A 25,318-nucleotide genomic window follows, 5' to 3' on the forward strand; every position below is an offset into this window, starting at 1 on the left:
CATCTTATTCTTCTTAGGTGGGGTTTAACGGAGTTTGGCATCCAATTTGTTGCATTACCGCCCCCAACTGGACTATAGTATAAAGCCATTATACTTTGTGATACAAAATAGGAAAAGGGGAAATAAAAAAAAACACCCTTCCAACTAAGCCTACACTCATCAAAAACACACTACCTCGTTCCACTACTTTAACAATATCTTCTACTGCACCATGCCAACGGCCTGGGGAGATGGGACACCACCACTCAACACAGCCAGGAAYTCTTTTGAAGTCAAATCTCATACACCCAAGTACTTCTCTGCAGCTGCCACCACAACATCTATTTTCTGTGATTTAAGTTCCATTTCTGCAGTAAAGTTGATAACCATTGCTCTGAACGCTAAGAAGCCAACCTTGCTGATGCATATATCACTCATTGGCCTGTCCCTCTGTGCTGGAACAGATCTACTTCTCACAGGGATCCTCTAAGGATCCATCACCCTTAGACCCATCCTCCTCTACTTTCCTCACTACCTCAGCATATGACACCTTCTGCATTACTCTGACTCTGGTCAYCTAACCTGCCTCTCTCGCATCAGACACTTCCGATCCCCAGCAACATGTGCACCCCTACAGTTGACACACACAACTTTTTACAGCCAATCTACACAATCATAAAATTGTGATCATAGAAATTAAAGTGAAAGTTCTTCTTCAACTTATAAAACAAGTTGAACTTGTTTCAGTTGAAATGAGAGAGAAGTGATATCTGACATTTCTGAAACATGAAACTCTTCACTGTTCTCCTCTGTTTAACTCCAGATGCCGGTCAATTATTTACATATTTTCTGTTATTGTTATTATTATTTTCTGTTCACCATTAATGTTAACTTTCATCCCTGTCTGTTTTCACACCCGTATGTCCAGGTGTGCTGGGATTGACCTATTCAAGGAGACCAGTAGTGGTCAACGGCCTGAGTAGCTGGAGAATATCACTTACTACAGTCACCATAAAAACAACGATGGTACCTACTCTCTGTCAGCCTTTGTTGTGCTGCGGCCCTCCCCTGAGGAATCAGAGTGAGCATTGTATTCCTGTAGAGTGTCTCCTTGCCGGGCCTGTACATCCACAAGAGCATTATTATAACTCCTACATATGTGTGGCCTGTACCATTTTAAGGCCAGAGTTTTTAGCAGCTTCATGGTTAAGCATGTTACTGCTCTGCAATTTGCTGTTAGTGCATAGGGAAGATTGGAGCTCAATCCAACACGGGTCAATTGTAGGGTAACTTGGGGTAAAACGCAACCCTACCTCAAAATACGTTTTTGGGAGTGACTTAAAAAATTGTGATGACATTTTTAGTTGAGCAAGAGTAGTGSCAACCAGGGAAAGTTTTGTTTCCAGAGGAAACAATGTGTGTGGTACTATATTCTTTAAAAAAAAAAAAAAAAAATGCTTTAATTTAAGAATTTCTGTACTGCTTCTGGATTGTGCATTGTTTAAACAGTTATGCTATACTTGCTTCTGTCTTTGTTAATCTGGAAGACATAAATGTATAGCCTATATAGTCTGATGTAGACTATAGATTTTAGCAATAGAAGTCAAATCCATAAAGTCATATCCTTTCCAAACAGGGAGACTGCAGGAAGGGACCTCAGGAGAAGTGAAATGGCCTCTGTCAGTATGTCTGGAATGTGTTGCTGGCCAACTGGGATTAAAGGGTCTCTTCCACATCAATTTGATCCTTCCGAAGTCTGGCCACAACCCTGTCTGTGACCTTCCTCCGCCTGGGATCAGCCACGATATATAAATGCTGCTGGATCAGGTCTGTCGAGCATAAAATGAGATGACAAAAGTCCCTGCTATTAACCTACCATAAAATGGTCTAATTGAACACACTTCAACGGCCATCTATAGCTTTCATAGACAATTATTTCATAGACAAGTCATTACAGTGTACTATACTATCTCTGAATATGTCTGTCTATAAATAGTAATAAAAGAGGCAGGTTTGGTATCACCTGTTTCTTTGATCTTACAATCTTACTTCCTTAGTGAAAGCTGGAATGTTCCGCTTCATAAACAGTCAWTGTCGTTAGATGACAGGCATTCCATATCCAGAGTGGCTTGCATACCTCGTTTATTTATTTTCTTTATAGGGCTTATATAGTATGTGGCATTGTGTGCTGGGCTTGTGCCCACTGTTGACTGCCTTTGACCAGTGTGGACAGGTGGACTGTAAACGTTTGATGTTAAAGCTCCATCAATAAAAGGACAGTAGATAAATTACAGGAGTCAGGACCACAACAGGTGGTGCAGTATTTGTGGCCTTTTTGCCTGGATGCATGCCTGGTGAAGGCAATGCTTCAACTCTAGATACAATGCTCTTAGGAAAGMAAAGCAACTCTGGATCATTCATGCTATGGGTTTCAGAATGGAATGRATATGTGATGAAGCAGAAAAATAAATAATTTAAACATTCTATGTAAATAAAGTTAGATTTGGTTTGAATGCTGTCACACGTGTAGAGAGGAGTAGGCAGGAGGCAGTCGCAGGTATAGAACTACTGAGTTTTTAAAGCACTATATAAAAGCGGGACGAAACCAAAAGTGCTAAATAATAAAGTACTCAGGAAATAGTAGGAGTGATTCCTCTCAGGAAAACAAGCAACATTTACAATGACCGACAAAGACAAATGACAGAGGGAGTACAGTATATATATATATTTTTTATTTTATTTATCCGTTATTTTACCAGGTAAGTTGACTGAGAACACGTTCTCATTTGCAGCAACGACCTGGGGAATAGTTACAGGGGAGAGGAGGGGGATGAATGAGCCAATTGAGTGATATGAGCCATATACAGTGATAGAGTGGGTATTGGAACCAGGTGTGTGTAATGATGACGAGACAAGTCCGGGGTTGATGAGTGAAGGGCGTTTGCTTCAGCAGCGGGGTGCTGCCGACCTTGGGGACAACCCCGGAGACGCAGTGCGGGTCGGTCGGGACAACGCCTGGGGATGTCCCGACTGAGAGAACGGTCCAGGACGTCCCGCTCCGGAACMCAGCACCGCTCTTCGGGACCGTACCCCTCCCAGTCGACAAGGTACTGGAGAGACCCCCCACGACGCCGTGTGTCCAACAGGCTGTGGACGGTGTAGGCCGGGGCCCCATCGACGTCCAAGGGAGGTGGAGGTGCATCGTGGGGTCCAGCAGCTGTAATCTGTACGTCACCTCATTGACTCTCCGCAGGACTTTGAATGGCCCCACAAACCGTGGGCTCAGCTTCCAGCAGGTCCTTCGTAGAAAGCCAGACCCTGCCACCGGGGTGAAAGACAGGGGCTACACTGCGGTGATGATCAGCCTGCACCTTCTGCCGGAGGACGACACGCTGGAGACAGGTGTGCTCTGTGTTCCATACCTCCTCGGGGCGCCGGAACCAATCGTCCACCAGGGCATGGACTGGGATAGGGGTTTGTAAAGGGCGTAGAGGAATGCGTAATGATAAGGCCACTGACCGGTCTAGGAAATTGCCTGTTCACTAGGGCAGGACTCAGTGGGGGGCCAGGATAGTCCGGGAAGGTGACAGGAAGAAGGACGGGCTGGGTGGACAGAGAGGAGCAAGGCACGTCCACTCCTACCTGGGAAGGTACAGGAGCGCTCCTCGGGCCTGTCGCTTCCTCGCCTGGTTCTCCTACTGGGACAGGTGTTCCAGGGGTTGTCCGACTCCCAGCAGTAGGAGCAGAGACCCTGTTGACAGCTGCGTTGACGTTCCTCTGGGGGAAGGTGCATCGTGCCCACCTCCATGGAATCCGTCTTGCTGGAGGTTCCTGGGAGAGACCTGAACCCCCGGGATGGGCGATGACAGGCATGCAGGAGATTATCCAGGCGGATCAATCATCAGATGTATTTATAAAGCCCTTCTTACATCAGCTGATGTCACAAAGTGCTGTACAGAAACCCAGCCTAAAACCCCAAACAGCAAGCAATGCAGGTGTAGAAGCACGGTGGCTAGGAAAAACTCCCTAGAAAGGCCGGAACCTAGGAAGAAACCTAGAGAGGAACCAGGCTATGAGGGGTGGCCAGTCCTCTTCTGGCTGTGCTGGGTGGAGATTATAACAATACATGGCCAAGATGTTCAAATGTTCATAGATGACCAGCAGGGTCAGATAATAATAATCACAGTAGTTGTCGAGGGTGCAACAAGTCAGCACCTCAGGAGTAAATGTCAGTTGGCTTTTCATAGCTGATCATTAAGAGAATCTCTACCGCACCTGCTGTCTCTAGAGAGTTTAAAACAGCAGGTCTGGGACAAGGTAGCACGTCCAGTGAACAGGTCAGGGTTCCATAGCCGCAGGCAGAACAGTTGAAACTGGAGCAGCAGCACAACCCAGGTGGACTGGGGACAGCAAGGAGTCATCAGGCCAGGTAGTCCTGAGGCATGGTCCTAGGCTCAGGTCCTCCGAGAGAAAGAGAGACAGACAGAGAGCGAGACAGAGAGAGAGAGAGAGAGAGAGAGAGAAAAGAGAGAGAGAAATTAGAGAGAGCATACTTAAATTCACACAGGACACAGGATAAGACAGGAGAAATACTCCAGATATAACAGACTGACCCTAGCCGCCTGAACATATACTATTGCAGCATAAATACTGGAGGCTGAGACAGGAGGCACAGTGGCCCCGTCCGACGATACCCCCGGACAGGGCCAAACAGGCAGGATATAACCCCAACCACTTTGCCAAAGCACAGYCCCCACACCACTAGAGGGATATCTTCAACCACCAACGTACTATCCTGAGACAAGGCCGAGTATAGCCCACGAATATCTCCCCGACAGGAAGATCACGTCAGTGACTCAACCCACTCAAGTGACGCACCCCTCCTAGGGACGGCATGGAAGAGCACCAGTAAGCCAGTGACTCAGCCCCCGTAATAGGGTTTGAGGCAGAGAATGCCAGTGGAGAGAGGGGAACCGGCCAGGCAGAGACAGCAAGGGCGGTTCGTTGCTCCAGTGCCTTTCCGTTCACCTTCACACTCCTGGGCCAGACTACACTCAGTCATAGAACTTATTGAAGAGATAAGTCTTCAATGAAGACTTAAAGGTTGAGACCGAGTCTGCGTCTCTCACATGGATAGGCAGACCCTTCCATAAAAATGGARCTCTATAGGAGAAAGTCCTGCCTCCAGCTGTTTGCTTAGAAATTATAGGGACAGTAAGGAGGCCTGCGTCTTGTGACCGTAGCGTACGTGTAGGTATGTACGGCAGGACCAAATCGGAAAGATAGTTAGGAGCAAGCCCATGTAATGCTTTATAGTTTAGCAGTAAAACCTTGAAATCAGCCCTTGCCTTAACAGGAAGCCAGTGTAGGGAGGCTAGCACTGGAGTAATATGATAAAAATGTTTGGTTCTAGTCAAGATTCTAGCAGCCGTGTTTACCACTAACTGAAGTTTATTTAGTGCTTTATCCGGGTAGCCAGAAAGTAGAGCATTGCAGTAGCCTAACCTAGAAGTGACAAAAGCATGGATACATTTTTCTGCATCATTTTTGGACAGAAAGTTTCTGATTTTTGCAATGTTACGTAGATGGAAAAAAGCTGTGCTTGAAACAGTCTTGATATGTTCATCAAAAGAGAGATCATGKWCCAGAGTTACGCCGAGGTCCTTCACAGTTTTATTTGAGACGAYTGTACAACCATCAAGATTAATTGTCAGATTCAACAKAAGATCTCTTTGTTTCTTGGGACCTAGAACAAGCATCTCTGTTTTGTCTGAGTTTAAAAGTAGAAGGTTTGCAGCCATCCACTTCCTTATGTCTGAAACACAGGCTTCCAGGGAGGGCAATTTTGGGGCTTCAGCATATTTCATCGAAATGTACAGCTGTGTGTCGTCCTCATAGCAGTGAAAGTTAACATTATGTTTCCGAATGACATCACTAAGGGGTAAAATATATAAAATATATAGTGAAAACAATAGTGGTCCAAAAACGGGGACTTGAGGAACACCGCATTTTACAGTTGATTTGTCAGAGGACAAACCATCCACAGAGACACACTGATATCTTTCCGACAGATAAGATCTAAACCAGGCCAGAACTTGTCCGTGTAGACCAATTTGGGTTTCCAATCTCTCCAAAAGAATGTGGTGATCAATGGTATCAAAAGCAGCACTAAGGTCTAGGAGCTCGAGGACAMATATAGGCCGATAGTTTTTTATATTTTCTGGATCAACGTTCGGCTTTTTCAAAAGAGGCTTTATTACTGCCACTTTTAGTGAGTTTGGTACACATCCGGTGGATAGAGAGACTTTTATTATGTTCAACATAGGAGGGCCAAGCACAGGAAGCAGCTCTTTCAGTAGTATATAAGAATAGGGTCCAGGTATATACTGGAATAGGGTCCAGTATGCAGCTTGAAGGTTTAGAGGCCATGATTATTTTCATCAATGTGTCAAGAGATATAGTACTAAAAAACTTGAGTGTCTCCCTTGATCCTAGGTCCTGGCAGAGTTGTGTAGACTCAGGACAACTGAGCTTTGGAGGAATACGCAGATTTAAAGAGGAGTCCGTAATTTGCTTTCTAATGATCATGATCTTTTCCTCAAAGAAGGTCATGAATTTATCACTGTTGAAGTGAAAGCCATCCTCTCTTGGGCAATGCTGCTTTTCAATCAACCGACCTCAACCCAATTGAGATGGTTTGGGATGAGTTGGACCACAGAGTGAAGGAAAAGCAGTCAACAAGTGCTCAGCATATGTGGGAACTCCTTCAAGACTGTTGGAAAAGCATTCCAGGTGACTACCTCATGAAGCTGGTTGAGAGAATTTCAAGAGTGTGTAAAGCTGTCATCAAGGCAAAGGGTGGCTACTCTGAAGAATCTAAAATCTAAAATATATTTGATTTGTTTAACACTTTTTTGGTTACTACATGATTCCATGTGTGTTATTTCATAGTTTAGATTTTTTTCACTATTATTCTACAATGTAGAAAATAGTCAAAATAAAGAAAAACTTTGAATGAGTAGGTGTGTCCAAACTTTTTACTGGTACTGTAGATTGAGTAAAACCAGCAGTTTTGATTGCGCTGGTTCTACCACTTCGATTGCATGATTTTCCAGGAGCAAGGAGATTTCTGAGCAGAGTGTTTGCTTTTGAGTAGGGAAACAACCTGTTGTTTTCAAGACACCCCTGAAAAGTGGGGATCGCTGACAAAATTGTAGTGTGTAGCCTTGTGTTAGAGTGCATAACACCCATTTGTTGGCCATTGACCTTTTCTAGCTGGAAAGATAGTGCTCGAGAAAACGGTGTTGTGCTAGAGAGTCGGTCCCATCAGGACCGAGGAAGTGCGTGCTGTGGTGCAGAGGGGATGCGGCCTGCATATGGTGCACCTCTGCCTCTTTGGCGATGCTGCGCTCCACCTCTTCAGTAGGGCTGAGTGTGTCTGTTCCTCCACTCCTGAGCAGGTGCAGCGTGAGTCTAAACCTGGCTTCTTGGCATCTCAGTTGGGGCCCTGTATGGGGTGTAATGGTTTGTTGGTTGATGCATTCTAGGCTTTGGAATGAGGCGCTGAAGTTCCATCTGTGCTTCTCTGTCCTCCTTAGACACTTGGAGGTTGGCCGCTGCTGGGYCAAATGTCTGGTCAGGTGATATGGGCACACYTAGTAGTGGAACCTTCTCTTCGTCAGGGAGGATGGACTGCGCTAACCATCAGCTAACCATGAAGGCATTGGATGAGCAGGTCTGTAACTGTAGACTGTTCTTTCATGGGCTCAGCATCATATTTTGCAGAGAAGCATTCCTGCAGCTCCTTATGACAGAATTGCTGATTTGCTAACAAAGCCTATTGGCTGAAGCAGTGCTGTCATGTGTGCTGCATGGTCGCAGTTGTAAATGAGAACTTGGTCTCAACTGGCCTACCTGGTTAAATAAAGGTGAAATATATATWTWTTWTTTTATTTTATWMAAAAAAATAGGAAGCGATCAGATGCCTGCATCGTTTGTTAKKCAGCTCTTGGTTTGAACTGTGACAGAGAAGCAGGCAGAAGCAAATGATTTGTCCATACGGGCTAAAACCATTCTCAACTGCACCGTGAACTGTAGGGSTTGGGTTTGGTACCGGCAAGGGAAACCTGGCCAGGATGTGCTCGAGGTCAGACTCAATGGTTGCCATATGACTGTCCAGTGACTTAATCTCTTTGCCCATCTCAGTGTTGAGATTTGTGCCCAGGCAATGATGAGTGATGCAGTTTATTGATCATTGATCTGTATAATAAACTCATCTGATGAGAATCCAGAGGCTCAGCCCCCAAAGCACRCAAGTCGAGATTTCAATGCTTTGGGTTTGTGAATGCAAGAGCTGCTACCCTGTGCAGCCACTTGAGCATGTTCAGCTCCCAAGCAAAGAACGCAAAGTGTGTGCTCATCTGAGGCTAGGAGTTGTTTTTCACACTGCTGACATGGGGGATTGATAGCAATCTCGTAATGTAAAACACATACATGTGAGCGTGAAGAAAAGACAGTATGTCACGCCACACCGCCTTTTATATGGAAAGTGTCAAGTTGTATTTGTCAACATTTTAAGGGATGAGTAGATGGACATAACCTACTGCAATCATTCTGATCGAACACATTCAAATATTTTATGTGACTGTGTGTGTGTGTGTGTGTGTGTGTGTGCGTGTGCGTGTGCGTGTGCGTGTGCGTGTGCGTGTGTGTGTGTGAGAGAGAGGGAGAGGGAGAAGGACCCCTTTGGCATTTACGGTCTGAGTTCATCCTTGGTGAGAATGTCTTTACAAATACGTCTGGTTGTCATCTATGCCAGTGTGTATCATCAGGGTATCAGGAGATAGGAAGCCCACCTGCCCCTCCAGCACTGTGACACCATATTTTCTGAATCAGTAAAGCTGTTGCTTGACTCAATATTGTCAAAGCTGCTAGCCATCGGTATAGCTACACTGCATATTGACTTTTTCCTTGCCATGGTCGACTGTAAATTGAGAGGCATATTAGCCAATAACAGTGTTTAATTAGTTCATTGATTTGTCATGTCCAGGTAACACAGTTATTCTTGTCATTAGAATCACTGGTGTTCAAGAAACATGTTACAATTTACACAAAGTGTTGAGCTATGTTTCCTGGATAATGGTTACCAACATACAATTGGCAGTACTTCACTGAAGAGCAATATTTTTTTATTGTAATTCTAATAGCAGAATACTTAATTTTTTATACTAGTTTCTGGTAACAGAGTGGCACTCTAAATTTGACTGAACACAGTTTAGCAATAATGGATAATTCCATTTATAAGGCCTTGCTCTGAGCAAGAGGACAAGCACATTAGAGTGTCTCCTTTGAGAAACAGACACCTCACAAGTCCTCAACTGGCAGCTTCATTAAATAGTTCCCGCAAAACACCAGTCACAACGTCAACAGTGCAGATTATTGTCGGAAACTCACAGTTCTGCTGTTCAAAGTATGTTGTTTTCACAGTTTTAGAAACAGGAAGTCCTGGTTTGTTTTGTAATGTCTCTCAGGGTAATGAGAGAAGGGTCTGACTTATGTTGTTGATACTTTAAAAATATACCTTCCAGAAAATACTCTCCTTCCATTTGTCCAAAAGTATTTCTCATTCATTGTGTTCGAGCACTGCTCATTCATGTTTTAATTTTGTGTGAAGTAATGATATACAGTCGACTCCTGATWAGTGCACTTTGAATAAGTGCAAACTCTGTGGGGGGTTTTCCAGTCCCAATAATATATGCCATATAGCAGAAGTTTTGGGACTTGAGTGCATACATTTTAGTCCGGCTCTATCTGTTCGGGGGTGCCAAGCGAGGTTTTATTGGGCCCCCTCAACCTCACAACCCATGCAACAAGCAGATTTTCATATGGGCCCAAAACATGACTGGCGATTACGTTAGTTCATCTCTATGCTTCATGGCTGGGTCTGTCTGTGACCGACATAGGAAGGAAACTGCTGATGCACTACAATATTTCAAAATTGCACTTTGTGTTTTCTCAACATTGAGACTGTTTTGCTTGTTTTTCATCAGGGGCCCTATGCATAGTGTGTGGTCTGCATATAGTGCAAACCCTTATTTTAGGGTTGCATGTGTGACCCCAGCGAGAATCAAACCCTCAACCCTGGCATTGCTAGCGCCACGTTCGTACCAACTGAGCCATATAGGACCACTAGTGTGAACTTGTTAGCTTTAGTGGCCTTTTGAAATGAATCCAGAACGAGTATCATCTTTCTAAATTAACRCCTAGATACACAGATTAACATGATGATGGCATAGCTCTTTCACTTAAAGTTCAAGGTCCAACTCATCAGTCACCCATTATTGGATCTTGACTCACTCTCTCGTGAATGGCTTTCCAGAACGCATAAACACATACTGAATAACAGGAACACATACCATTTACKGAGGTCTAAGTATAAAACTTCACCTTTTCCGCCTTCTGTTAAAAGTTCAAAGGGAGCATCTATGGAAACAGCAGCTTCGTTTGTTTGGGTGATAAAGAGAATACCATTTCTTCAATTTAAAATTGTAATCAATATTCACATTTTTCTTGAACTCACTACCACACCTGTGTTCGGTTCACTTCATATCAACGAAGAAATATTATATAACATACAGTATCAAACAATGTAAAGTAATTAAGTAAAAATACTTCAAAGTACGATTTTAGCTGTTTTTGTTGGGCATCTGTACTTTACTTTACTATTTATATTTTTGACAACTTTTACTTTTACTTCACTACATTCTTAAAGAAAATAATGTACTTTTACCTCCATACATTTTCCTCCATTCATTTTCCCTGACAAATGGTCCAATTCACACACTTATGAAGAGAACATCCCTGGTCATCCYTACTGCCTCTCATATGGCGGACTCACTAAACACAAATGCGTAGTTTGTAAATTATGTCTTAGTGTTCTAGTGTGCCCTGGCTATCCGTAAATTACAAAAACAAGAAAATTGGTTTGCTTAATATAAGGAATTTGAAAAGAGTTTTACTTTACTTTTGATACTTAAGTATATTTAAAACCAAATACTTTGGGTGACTTTCACTTTCACTTGAGTCATTTTCTATTAAGGTATCTTAACTTTTAATCAAGTGTCACGGATCCCTCCGAAACTGTGTCATTACGCACACCTGGTGCCCATTTCCTTGATTAGTAATTGTATTTATGTGCCCTTTGTTTCGCCATTCGGCTGTCCATTATTGTTCCCATGTCCGTTGGTCGTGTGAGTACCTACGCGTTGTCGCAGTCTGTGCTGCGTGTTTTGTGCGTTGTGTATTACGGGTCTCGTCCGGTGTCATTCTACGAGGTTTACCCTCGCTCTTTTGTTTGGGTACATCCCGGTGTTTTGTATACATGTTTGTTTTGGGTGTATTAAAAACCCAGATGATGTATTCCTGCTCCTGTCTCCAAATCCTTTATATCAGCGTGACATCAATTATGAGATTGGGTACCGTTTCCACCACTGGTATCAAATAAATAAGAAAAGGAGACCAAGTTCTGGAAAAGTATTTCAAATTTATTAAACAAGTCTCAATGTACATTTGCTTGCAAAAACACATTCATTCGCAGTAGCAATATATTTTACACCATAAAGAAGTATGTTTGTTTTMTTCAACTGCTAGTTTTCTACACTTCCTGTGGCCAGTAGAGGCATATTCAATTCCTTTGCTGTTTCACAAAAAATCTATATTTTCTTTTCCGTTAGGTCCATCCATATTGTGAGGTAAGGAGAGACCTCAATATCTAAAAGACACTCACTTTTTTTCACTCACTTTCTCTTCCTCCCTTCAACCCTTATTTTTAGACTTGCTCATRCCCTCACAACATTCTTTAGTCCTTCTGTCCAATATTTAGTATACACCTTTCACAATGACGCCTCAAAGGTTAAACCTTTTTTCTGCAGCAATACTCATCAAATGTAGTGGATTACAAAAATTCCATCCCTAGCCAACCCTGAAACAATCCACTGCTGCAAATATATTTTTTCACGAAGACCTGTGTGATTTATAAAATTATGAAAGTAAATTGTGTAAGTGTATTGTCCTGCATTAAAGTAACTGTCCAGTGTTTCCAGATTTTGATGAAATATGACCAATTATTAATTACAATATGAGTGAAATAGTTTTCCTTAAAAAAATTGTAATTAAGTATGTTTTTCTGTGTTGGAATGGTGTGGGCGTACCCCAACAACAGAATGGTGTGGTCATATACAGCTCATTAAAAATATTAATGCGAGTAGACCGCAGATTGGCCAGCTCATCCTCCTCCGGGAAGGTGACATCATCCTCTGAGGAAATAGCAAGTCTTTTTTAAACGGTCTGTTTGAGATACAAGTTTAAAGTGTTTTTTCTCCAATTGCAACTTTGGCCACAAATACGAGTATTGGATAAGTCAACAACAAAACATAGTCATTAAATTTGATTTCCACTAGACAGTTACTTTAAAGGCCCAGTGCAGGCAAAAATGTGATTTGCCTGTGATTTTCTATATTTCCACACTAGGTTGGAATAATACTGTGAAATTGTGAAAATTATGACCGTGCTCTTTTAGTGTAAGAGATGTTTGAAAAGACCGCCTGAAATGTCAGCCTGTTTTGGTGGGATGGAGTTTTGTAAATCTGTTAATAGACCAATAAGAAAGAGAGTTCCAAACCTCTCTGCCAATAACAGCTAGTTTTCAATTCTCCCCTCCCCACTCAGACCACTCCCAGACAGTCCTAGCAAAATTATTTGAGAAATTGCTCTTTGCTAAGCAGCTATTTTTGTTTATTTTTGGACCTTTAAAAATATCAAACATCAATCCCAAAACATACTCATGAAGGGAAATGGATGGACTGGCCAGCAGTTCCGAAAGCATGTGGTTTGCTGTACACATTAATATAATACAGCGAAAGCCCCATCAGCTTGTCCAAAACAGACTTCAACTCATAAATGTGAGATTACTGTATCCCTGTTACTGTAAAAACATCAAGAATACTTTCCACACCGCAAATCTTCAGTTGTGTTTTTATGAAATCTTATGAAATGTCTAAACATCCACCTCTTACTCACAGTGCTTGCTACCTGCATTAAGAGCACTTAAATGTGACAGGGCAAAATTGTCAACACTTAATGACATTGCAGTAATAACAATACCCAAGATAAACAGGCAACAACATACCAATTTCAGTAGAAGTATATCAAACCAAACCACATATTGCATAATGTGTATTCAAGACAAGCGCTCATTCATTTTCAATAGTAAAATAATGACAAGGTTCAGAAAGAAAATAGAATGTCCACCATAATTGTTTTTAGTGCTAATATTGTTGGAGAGACCTAAAAAAAAAAACATATAGTTTTTTAAAACAATTAAACCAAAACAAGATTATACTGCACTGAACTGAACTCATCAACAGGGACAAAGCAAACGGCAGGTGGCACCTTAACAGAGAGAAGGGAGGAAGCCAAGTACAGGTTCAGATCAAGGTCAATAAAGATACAAAGAGAGATATAAGCCCTCTTCCATTCTCCTGAGGACTTAGTTCAAGTRTGCTGTTCAAGTGTGCTGTTCAAGTGTGCTGTTCAAGTGTGCTGTCATGCCTCATGTACTTGCTAAAGAAATAAATGGGACAAGCTGCACCCTTCCGGAAGTTGTGCATTTTAGAACATAGACCTCTAGTGTGGAGAATGCGACAAAGAAAATGTCTACAACATATTTCCCAATCCATTCCTAGGAACCTCTCAGTGAGCACTTATTTTTAGCCCGGCACTTGCACACTTGATTTAACTCCTCAACCCTTGATTTGTTGGCACAGGTGTGTTAATGCTGGGCTATAACAAAGGGGTAATGCTGGGGGTCCCACATGAATGGATTTGGAGCCTAATCTTGTTAATAACCAATGGAGGGTGGGTTTGACAATCATGCTTTTCTTATGTGAAAATACATGATTACTATTATTAATTCAATGTCAAGATGAAATTGATTATCATGACAATGCCTGCGAGAACAATTGCATGAGGTTATATTGCATTGCATGAGTATTGCAATATGAARTCAAAATGACACAAAATCAAACATGTAAATAAAATATACAGCACATGGTAAAAAACTACATTAACTAGTGGATTTTTTAAATWATTTTTTTACAATGAAACATTTCTGCCAAACTCCCAAATGTAACACAGAGTTGTTAAGAAAATAAAGGGGGATAGAGTGGTAGCCTACTTCAGAAAGGTGAGGCAATAACAATCCTGTCAGTTGAGATGACCAAGAACCCTGATGACCATGACGACCGGCATTGATGACCATGAACCATAGAGTCCAGACGGTAGGGTTAGTGGCACTGGAGGGCCCAGAACACATCAGGACACGTCAAAAGTCACTCCTGTGTTGGAAACAGAACACATCAGGTCACGTCAAAGGTCACTCCTGTGTTGGAAACAGAACACATCAGGACACGTCAAAGGTCACTCCTGTGTTGGAAACAGAACACATCAGGACACGTCAAAGGTCACTCCTGTGTTGGAAACAGAACACATCAGGGCATATCAAAAGTAACTCCTGTGTGGGAAACANGAACACATCAGGACACGTCAAAGGTCACTCCTGTGTTGGAAACAGAACACATCAGGGCATATCAAAAGTAACTCCTGTGTGGGAAACAGAACACAAGGTAATGGGAGATTGGGATTAGGAAACTGGAAACTTGTCATGGTTCCTACATAAAACGTTAACACTTTAGTTGAAGAAAAAAAGGTACTATCTAGAACCTAAAAGGGTTCTTCCGCTGTCCCCATAGGATAACCCTTTGAAGAACCCTTTTTGGTTCCAGGTAGAATCCTTTTGGGTTCCATGTAAAAGCCTTTCCACAGAGGGTTCTACATGGAACCCAAAAGGGTTTTACCTGGAACTAAAAAGAGTTCTCCTATCAGGAGAGCCGAAGAACCCTTTTGGAACCCTTTTTTAAGAGTGTACCTAAAGAATCATGCTTATTTACTGCTACAAATTAATGTGGCATGTATGGAAATAAATATCCTTCAAATAAAGTATTCCCCCCYAAAAAATAATGAACTGCAGGAATTAGAGCATAACATTTTTCTGCAATTAACGTTAATAGTCCTTGTTTTATAACCATAACCAAGGGGTATGTGGACACATGCTCATCGAACATCTAATTCCAAAATCATGGGCATTAATATGGCGATGGTCCCCCCTTTGCTGCTATAACAGCCTCCACTCTGCTGGGAAGGCTTTCCACTAGATGTTGGAACATTGCTGTGGGGACTTGCTTCCATTCAGTTACAATAGAATTAGTGAGGTCGGGCACTGATGTTGGGCGATTAGGCCTGGCTCGCAGCCGGCTTTCCAATTCATCGCAAAGGTGTTTGGTGGTGTTGAGGTCATGGCTCTGTGCAGGCCAGTCAAGTTGTTCCTCACCGATCTAGACAATTTCTGTATGGACCTCACTTTGTGCACGGGGGCATTTCATGCTAAAACAGGAAAGGRTCTTCCCAAAACTGTTGCCACAAAGTTGGAAGCACAGAATCACCTAGAATGTCATTGTATGCTGTAGCGTTAAAATGTCCCTTCACTGGAACTAAGGGGCCTAGCCATAAYCATGAAAAACAGCCCCAGACCATTATTCCTCCTCCACAAAACTTTACATTTAGCACTATGCATTGGGACAGGTAGCGTTTTCCTGGCATCCGCCAAACCCAGATTCGTCTGTCGGACTGCCAGATGATGAAGAGTGATTCATCACACCAGAGAACACGTTTCCACTTCTCCAGAGTCCAATGGCGGCGAGCTTTACACCACGTGTGCCGACACTTGTCATTGCGCATTGTGATCTTAGGCTTGTGTGCGGCTGCTCGGCCATGGAAACCCATTTCATGAAGCTCCCGACGAAGAGTTCTTGTGCTGRCGTTGCTTCCAGAGGCAGTTTGAAACTCGGTAGGGAGTGTTGCAACCAAGGACAGACGATTTTTACCTGCTTCAGCATTCGGCAGTCCCATTCTGTGAGCTTGTGTGGCCTACCACTTCGTGGCTGAGCCGTTGTTGCTCCTAGAAGTTTCCACTTCACAAACAGCACTTACAGTTGACTGGGCCAGCTCTAGCAGGGCAGAAATTTGATGAACTGACTTGTTGGAACGGTGGCATCCTATGACGGTGCCACGTTAAAAATCACTGAGCTTTTCAGTACGGGCCATTCTTCTGCCAATGTTTGTCTATGGAGATTGCATGGCTGTGTGCTCGATTTTATACACCTGTCAGCAATGGGTGTGGCTGAAATAGCCGAATCCCCTAATATGAAGGGGTGTCCACACACCTTTGGCCATGTAGTGTACTTGGTATAAAACTTTTTAGTTGGGTAGGGGAAGTCCCAATCTAATTGTCTGCTGTGCTTGCGTCCCTGCTGGTACTGTATGTGCCCATGATTTGTTTATGTAATGGCTGAGTGCCAGAGATGCTGGTCCACTTCTCACTTTTTCCCTTCTGCGTGACTGTGTCCTATAAAAAGGTTGACGCCRTTGCAGCCCTGCGTTGCCACAGCCAAGAGCCTTGATTTCCAGCAGCAGCTGGCCTACCCCTGTATCAGCACAACAAGTGCCTTGCATCGCACTGACCTTTCCCTCCCTCCCCCGGCCCCCTAGCTATGCTGGCCTGGCCACGCCTCTTCCCCTTCCCCAGCAAACACCAACCAATGCCACTCTGGGCCAGCCGAGGTCTCCTATCCCCGATATCATCCTCGATAGCTTTAATATGACACATCATTCTGATACTGGAAGCAGCTAGTATACTTTGAGATGTGGGTAAACAGTGTTTCTTAACTCCGTCCCTTGAACATCCCACTCCCAAGGTTGCACATGTTCCAGCCAAGTTCAAGCACACCTGATTCAACATATAAAGGGCCTGGTGTTGAGTTCAGCGGTTGAATCAGGCATGCTTGAGCAGGGCTAGCATACAAACGTGCAACCTAGGACTGGAGTTGAGAAACACTGCAAGAGAGGCATGTCTGCAGGTGGAATGGGCTCGCCTTAGCCRAATAGAACTGTATCTTTCATCCCAAACAGCATGTTTAAAAATAGCAGGTGGTTAATGTCACTTGTTTTAAACAGAGCTGTTTTGATACCAGGTCTGGAAAGAGGTTAAAGTTCAAAAGGTTGTGCATGCTAGAGTTGCGTTACTCAGGAGTGGGTTACCACCTATTCATTCCCTTTACTGAAATAAATAACTGTTGCAGAATGCCAACAGGCTCATAAACACGGGGCTTCAGGTCACCTGCAACACCTTCTGTCCCTGTCTACACACGTTATTAGCTGCAGTAATGATATGTTAATTAACTGGTTCAAGGGCTCCCACCTGGGAAAATACTGTACCTCTTGCACTGTAAGGACGTGTTTACACTGGAACTGGTTTGTATAAGACGTCTCGGCCTAGACACATATTTTTGTAGTTAAGAAGATGGAGTATTTTTGTAGTTAAGAAGATGGAGTATTTTTGTAGTTAAGATGTTCTTCTATTCTATGATCCCGACTTATACATTTGAAACAGCATTATTATGTTTTTAGGACTGAAATGTCACCCATCAATCCTCCCTTAAAATAGCCTAAGACTTGACACCAAAAATCACCTGGAACAATATCCATAGATGTTTTACTCCATTATAGTGTAGGGAAAGATACATTGGTGTGCAAGTGATTAAGATTGTCAATTATACTGTCATAATTAGGATGTAAATTACGCTGATTAGTGAGAAGAAAGAAATATAACAAGAGCTGCCTGTCTTAATGCAGCCATACWATATGATAGAGTACTCAAAAAATTMACTTACGTATCATGTGACAGGTCCTGCCGTTTACCTGTGCTCCACCACAAAGCTCATGGTGGTCCCATCGAAAGAGGGCGGGGCGATGATGCGTGGTCCCTGCTGGGAGGTGATGCTGATCACTGGCTGCTTCCCGTTGGAGAAGCCCTGGACCCCCGGCCTGCCCTGCTGCTGGACTTGGCCCATACTGGAGCCTCCAGCCRAGGGAGACTTCCCAGACCCTGTGGCCATGTAGTAAGGACTCTCCATGTCCATGTAGTCTGGCTGGGAGGAACCGCCTTTGTCTCCAGAGTCTTCCTGCTCCAACGGCATGGAGAGCTGCGACTGCATTCTAGTGGGGATCAGGGTAGGCGTGCTGGGCATGGCGGGCATGAAGCCTGGGTAGATCATGTAGGTGGGGCCATAGGAGCCGGGACTCAGGGCTAAAGGCGAGATGGGCATAGGCATGGGCATGGGTGGCATTTGGGGCATGGACATGGACATGGACATGGGAGACATGGGCTGCTGGGACATGGGCACGTCCACATACTGGCCCGTCTCGGGGTCGAAGAGGCGGCGGGTGGCCTGCTGGACGGGGGTGTCCACCAGATAGTAGTTCCCTGTGATGGGGTCAAAGAGCATCTTTCTCTGGGTGCGCTGGTAGTGGTCGATCTGGGGGATGGCTTGTGGGGACATGGTTGGGGAAAAGCAGTACATCTGTGGTTGGGCGGACGCCATGCTCTGAGCCATGGGCATGTGGTAGATGGTGGCAGTTGGCGTGTCCTGGGCTCTCGTCTCCATGACGATGGTGGAGCGTTTCTGTGGGGAAAGTCGTGTCTCTTCCTGCCTCCTGGCGCCGCAATAACCGGGTGGGCTGGCCATCTGGGTCTTGGCGCCAGTGGCGGGGAAGTTGTACATTGCTGTCTTCTCGCATCCACCGCCAGCGGACGCAGCGGCTTGCTTGGCGCTGGTGGCATGAGACTTGACGGGCATGGTGAGGTAGTTTTCGTGCTCGGCTGAGGCTCTGCTGAACTGGAAGGGCATGTCTGCCGTCATACTGTTGGCCGTCTCCCTCTGTCTCTCCCTCTGTCTCTCCCTCTGTCTCTCCCTCTGTCTCTCCTCTGCCTTTCTGAGCTGCTGGGAGATTTTCACTGACACCGGAAGTTTAGGAGACACTTGGCTGAAGCCTTTGCAGTAAGGTGATTGTGATACAGCATGTGGCTGTGATGATGCCTTGTTATTGTTATTTGTGGGGGGGTTTCCTGAAGCCATGGAGCTGACATTAAACACATTATTGGTACCCATTGGTGTTCCACCTAGCTGAGCCAGGGATTTGGGCACATCCCGGCTGATGGGAATGTGAAAAGTCTTCGGGGGCTCTTTCTCCTCTCGTTTGGGTGGTGTTGTTTCGCAGACGGGCAAGGCGGTCGTAGCAGGCAGGGATTTGCCAGAGTTAGGGTATGAGTCCCTCCGGATGAGCTTGTCCATGTTAAATGTTGGCACGGCCATGGTATTGGCCACATTCACTCCCTCCTCCTCTGGCCCATGCTCCTCTCTGGATAAGAGAGAGAGCACATGACTGTCTGATAATATGGAGTGTGGCTCTGATTTCCTCTTCCACTCATTTCTATCAAAAACATACAACTGCTCCATGGTTTTGACTGCAGCCTGTAATTTCTCGAAGGCACCCAGGTTGGACATTTTACACTCAGGTTTGGTCTTGTCACCGATGTCAGGTGTTTTATCCTGTCTTCTAGAAGCTGTTCYGGTTTCAATTACAAGTCCAATGGGGCCTTCAGACGAATCACCTTTCTGTTGTTTTGTATTGCCTAATGGCTCTCTCCATGTCGGTTGGTGGATGCCGCTTTTGGTGCCCTCTTGCTGGGGTGATGACCTGTCAACTTCAAATGAATCCTCGTTGAGCCTCGGTTTAGAATACCCAATTAGATTTCCAGATAGCTTCCCATTCCCATTGGTATTGGTATTCACAGACTGACACTTTATTACTATGGGGGAAAGCGACGCAGGGTTTCGATAAGACCCCTGTTTGAAAAGCTTTTGATCTGAGTTTAGGTCGCCGGCGGTGGCGTTATTATCCAACGACACAAAGTGATAAGAACTTTTAACCAATTTACGCACGTCTCGAACTTGGTGTATAGGTGTTTGCAGCTTGCCCCTGTGGTCTCGTATGTCTCTGACCGTGAAGTGTGGTACTTTTTCGGAGGACTCACCCTTCAACGCTGCGGCGAGCGCTTGACATCTGGACTCGTCGCCTGCCTTTATCAGGTTGACTGAGTTGCAGCCTATATTGGAAGGCACCAGCTTTGCAACGTTGAACGGGTCGCTTTTGTTTTCTTTTACACTCCGTAAACTGATTTTAATTTCCGGTGATTTGGATGTTACCACACTCCTCGGACCAGCGACGTATTGGGTGTTTTTTGCGCGTAATTTCATACCTCCTCCCTCTCCTTGATCCGCGGCCGCGCGGGTCGAATAATTCATAGTCGGCAGCTGTTTTGAAACTTCTCTCTCATTGGACAGTTGTTGGATACTTGGCACAAACAAATGTAACATTTTGGTTAGCTCACTGTTGCCTGAATCGGTGTACAAGTCCGTTTCCCCCTGGTTGTCGTTGGACGAAGACGGTTTCCCCTCCGGAGTTTTATCGTTTATATGTTCCTTTTGAAACTCTAGCTCACCGTCCCTCCAGGATCTGAATGCGCTATTTTGGCTGCGTAGCAGTGTGTTGTTGGCCGCTTCGAATGCTCCTTTTTTAGTCTCGAATCCTACTTCATTTGTCGACGCTAAATTCGTTTCTGGTGCAAGAGTTAAAATGTCTTGTCTACGACATTCGTCCTTGGCATCGYACGAGCTAGTGTCCACTAAGTCCCCTAGTTCATCGACACAAACAATAGTTAAGTCAGAACTCGCCTCTGAGTATTTCGGGCTTTGCCTTTGGAAATCCTTGGACTCTTTCGGTGTAGCCCTCTCCCTTTCCATGTGCGCAATTTCAGGCTCTTGTTGGAGAAGGCAGTGAGATGGAGCGTGATAGGACTCGCGTATCTCCCCCCTCTCCATTTTGCGCTCCTGCTCAAACTGCATTTTCTTAGAAATTACATTTTTAAGAAGGCTCGAGGCGAATATTGCTTTCTTGTGTGTGCCTTCCATGGTTTCCCCTGCATTACAGGGTTGCTTGCTGGCCTCATTCCTCTGGCCGCTTGGCAAGGTGCTGGTAACTTCATCTGTGGAACGTGATCCTGTTGCGTTTTGTGCAAATTTTGAGCGCCTTTCGCTCCCAGGCAGCCCTGATTTGACATTACAACGAATATTTAATGTTTCTGTGAGCGTGATAACTCCACCGTGCCCCGTCCCAAATTTTCCCATAAGCTCAAGTTTCTTTGCTGCAGAAGATGCGTTATAGGGACCAGAAAGAGCACCATTCAATGCAAAGAGCTTGTTCGGGGGCGGTTTAGTACTAGCCAATGCCAAACCCTTATATCCTTTATTGTCTTTATTCTTAACAATTTCAGAGGATGACGTAGAACTTTTATTAGACCCTGTATTTGGTTCGCGTCCCTGAGACATGTTCATGTTGCCATATTTAAGGTCAACAAAAGTTGACCACCTGTTCAACCCCAGCTCGGAGGCGGAGGACTCGCTGGAGGTACTGAAATTGATGGCATCAAAATATGGGTATGCTAAACTCTTGAACGCTCTGGCAGTCAAGTTGCGCACTTCCTTATCCGCATCGTCAAGTTCACTGACGGCGCTGGAAGCACCGCTGGAATAGTCGTTAACATCTTTCCCTTTTAATTTCTTGCCAAAGTGCAAGCGTCCGGGGGCGGCTATGAAACACTTAGCACTATCACAGACATTCTCCGTATTTGCATCACCAGCTCCTCTAAAAACATAGCGACTCATGTCTCCGGCGTGCTTGGCATGATAAATAATATTTTCATTTTCTTGGACGTTGCTAGGCTCATTTATAGCTCGAGAAGTCGTTTTGATTGACAGGTGGATCTGTCCTATAACATTATTTTGGTTCTTTGACAGACTTTCATCTGAGATGGCGCACTTGTCCCTGTCCCCGAGATCACTTTCCAGCTTAGTGCTGACTGCCGGTCCGCTATTAGCCTGACCCTGATTGCTTTTCACCCTCTTCTCTCTTCCTGCCATCGTTCCATCGCCGTCAAAAGCAGCATATTCTACAAAAGAGTAGATCTGGTTATCATCCCACCCCTGTCCGATATCATTATCGACATCGTGATCTGAAAGCTCGGAGAGCTGGATCTCGTGCGTGGTTATGTAATGAGGCTCATCCTCCACGGTACTGCAAGGCACGCAATCTTCACAATCACCGGTCAGCACCAAGCTCACATCATCATCCGATTCACTTTGCCCGCTTAAMATGTCAGTGTATTGTAMATCTTCATTGTCAATTGGCATATTTTCTACATCCTCAAATGAGTCCTTTCCCGGTGTCCACTCCGCGGTGACCTCCCTATTACCAACGTATCTAGGGGATTCGGGAGAGTCCATCATGTTTTCATTCATGTTAGGAAMCTCAGAGAAGCAGACAGTTCCAAGAAACCCTGATAGATAGCCCTTGGCACACTCCTTTGTGTTAATATCCTCCTTTAATTTGTCGCCGTTGATATGATCAGTCACCTTACTCATCAGGTCTCCGTCTCCAGAAGTTTTCTCTTCTGCTCTCGAGCCACCGTTGCCCTCGTCAATCGCCATTTGGCTCCCCTCACCGGTGACAGTGTTCGTGTCGTCTGTATCTATGTCAAGTAAATCATTAAATTCAACGTACTTCGATTCGTCTTGCGTCCCAGTGGTATCCTTGCTATCTGGCATGCGCTTTTTTAACACGACGGTGGACTTTGGGTAAGTTCGATTTTTGTCGGACGCGTCCATTGTTTCCATTGCATTATGCACGCCTTTTATGCTGTCTATTTTACATTTGGCATAGGATAGAAAAGAAACAATAGAGGTAGAGGTCCCCAGGATTCCCTACTTCACTCCCTGATGTCCAGAGAATCAACCACAGGATCCTAGTGGAGGTATTGCTGTGCGCGGCGCCTCTGGCCAACAGTGGCACTCCGGACTGTCACTTCGGATGCCATTGGACACGCCGACACTACAGACATTCCATACTGGAAGCATAAAGCATCTAAAATGATTAGCTATTTCTGAACCGGTGCGCGCTTCCACAGGCGTGAACAAAATKAACGCATTAAGCTATAGGCCTACTGTATAATGGATATTTTTAGTCGCTCCAACTCAAAGCCTGAACTTGGGAGATGAACAGAATAGGCATTGTGTGATGGGACGGACCCGTTGCAGCTGGTCTTAACAATACACAAATATAGAAATGGTGACGAAATGTTAAAACGGCTTTTTTTAACTTCGGTTATGTGCTGCGTGTTTTGTTTCACACCGGAGACAAGGCTGTCTCACAGACATACCACCCAAGTGCAAACAACCCACTGGGCACAGACGTCAATTCAACGTCTATTCCACCTTGGTTCAACGTAATTGAAATGACGTGGAAACAACGTTGATTCAACCAGTGTGTGCCCAGTGGGAATGATTGGAAGGGATTTAGAACTTAATGTAAATGCTTGTAAACGCCTAAGTGTATTATCACACTTTTATGCACGGCATTTTAAGCCACATGATAATTATTTTAAGACTAAAAGTGAGATGCGTGTCACTGGGTGGGAATAGGATAGTCACGTTGTAAGCGTTGCTTGTAGGCATATGCCAATAGGACAGTAAAGTTTTTCTGACACGCACAGGCAATGGTGAATATGCACGGTTGCATCTCAATGAATCTACTCAATTGTTTTATTCTCAATGAATAGTTATTTGTGTTGAAAAATAATTACATTGCTTAGGCTAATGACAGTCAATACAGACCATTTATTAAATCATGAAATGAACACTCAATATCGTATTTTCCATAAAAGCACAATTCTAACTGATTTTGTACACAAATAAACAAATGTCTCTTGACATGTAATATGTATCAAATTAAGGCTAGATTTTAAGATAGTGATTTTCAGTATAACAAAAATGTTTTGCTGTGTTCTGCTCAAAAGTGACCGGTTCAGAACCATTTCAGCGCCGGACAGCTCCTTAGAACCACTTCCGTAAATTCAATTCGCACACAAATGAGCTCGTACACTATTGGTTTAGGCTGCTAAGCATACAGTCACCTGCAAACATATTGGCACCTTTCATAAAGATTAGCAAAAAAGACTGTATAAAATAAATCATTCAAATACTGAGCTATATTGTATGCAAAAAAAGGGGGGAATTATTTAATTTTATACTAGCACAATTGCTCAGAGAAATTGATTTTGTTTAACAAGTAATACAAATAAATACAAAAAAGATAGGTGTCAATATTATTGGCAGCTCTGTTTTCAATACTCTAGAAGCCTCCCCTTGTGAGGATAAAGACAGCCTTTTTCTAAAATGTTTTATGAGATTGGAGAACACATCGGGAGGGATCTTAGACCATTTCTCCAAACTCCACATCCTTGATATCCTTCGTCTGCGCTTATGGACTGACCTCTTCAATTCAAACCACTGGGTTTCAATGGGGTTCAAGTCCAGAGACTGAGATGGCCATTGCAAAATGTTGATTTTGTGGTCAATTAACCATTTCTTTGTGGATCTGGATGTATGCTTGGAGTTATCGTCTTGCTGGAAGATCCACTTGTGGCCAAGTTTCAGCCTCCTGGCAGAGGCAACCAGGTTTTTGGCAAAAAAGTCCTGATACTTGGTAAATTTCATGATGCCGTTGACCTTAACAAGGGCCCCAGGACCAGTGGAAGCAAAATAGACAAAGAGCTCTATTTCCATGTCATCTGACTATAGCACTGCCTGGAGTTTGCTAAACAGCATTGGCACTTGGATTGGAACTGGTGCTATGATCAGATGACATGAAAATACAGTTCTCTGGCCACGCACACTAGTGGTGGGTTTGGCGTCAACAATTGAGGAAAATGCAGAAAAGTACCACATACCTACTGTAAATTATGGTGGTTGATCTGTATATTATTGTTTTCTTTACCCTATTTTCTCCCCAATTTCGTGGTATCCAATTGGTAGTTACAGTCTTGTCTCATCGCTACAACTCCCGTACGGACTCGGGAGTGGCGAAGGTCGAGAGCCGTGCATCCTCCAAAACACAACCCAACCAAGCCACACTGCTTCTTGTCGCACTTAACCCAGAAGCCAGCCGCACCAATGTGTCGGAGGAAACACCGTACACCTGGCGACCATGTCAGCGTGCACTGCGCCCGCCACACCACAGGAGTCACTAGTGCGCGATGGGACAAGGACATCCCTGCCGGCCAAACCCTCCCCTGGCCCGGACGACACTGGGCCAATTGTGCGCGAGCCCCATGGGGTCTCCCGGTCGCGGCCGGCTGCGACAGAGCCTGGACTCGAACCCAGAATCTCTAGCGGCACAGCTAGCACTGCGATGCAGTGCCTTAGACCACTGC

At 44.4% G+C, this 25,318-nt stretch overlaps 1 protein-coding gene across 1 annotated transcript; it reads right to left on the reverse strand.

Annotated features, from left to right (window-relative positions):
- Positions 1–11,501: 11,501 nt before the first annotated feature.
- Positions 11,502–22,954, reverse strand: lg37h4orf54 (linkage group 37 C4orf54 homolog). Its single transcript, XM_023982431.2, has 2 exons — positions 17,823–22,954; positions 11,502–14,372 (listed from the first exon to the last, which is right to left on the reverse strand). Exon 1 carries the CDS (start codon positions 22,722–22,724, stop codon positions 17,847–17,849), a length of 4,878 nt encoding a protein of 1,625 aa, XP_023838199.1. The 5' UTR covers positions 22,725–22,954; the 3' UTR covers positions 11,502–14,372; positions 17,823–17,846.
- Positions 22,955–25,318: the final 2,364 nt, after the last annotated feature.

Source organism: Salvelinus sp. IW2-2015, linkage group LG37 (assembly GCF_002910315.2).
Source record: "Salvelinus sp. IW2-2015 linkage group LG37, ASM291031v2, whole genome shotgun sequence".
Taxonomy (NCBI): domain Eukaryota; kingdom Metazoa; phylum Chordata; class Actinopteri; order Salmoniformes; family Salmonidae; genus Salvelinus; species Salvelinus sp. IW2-2015.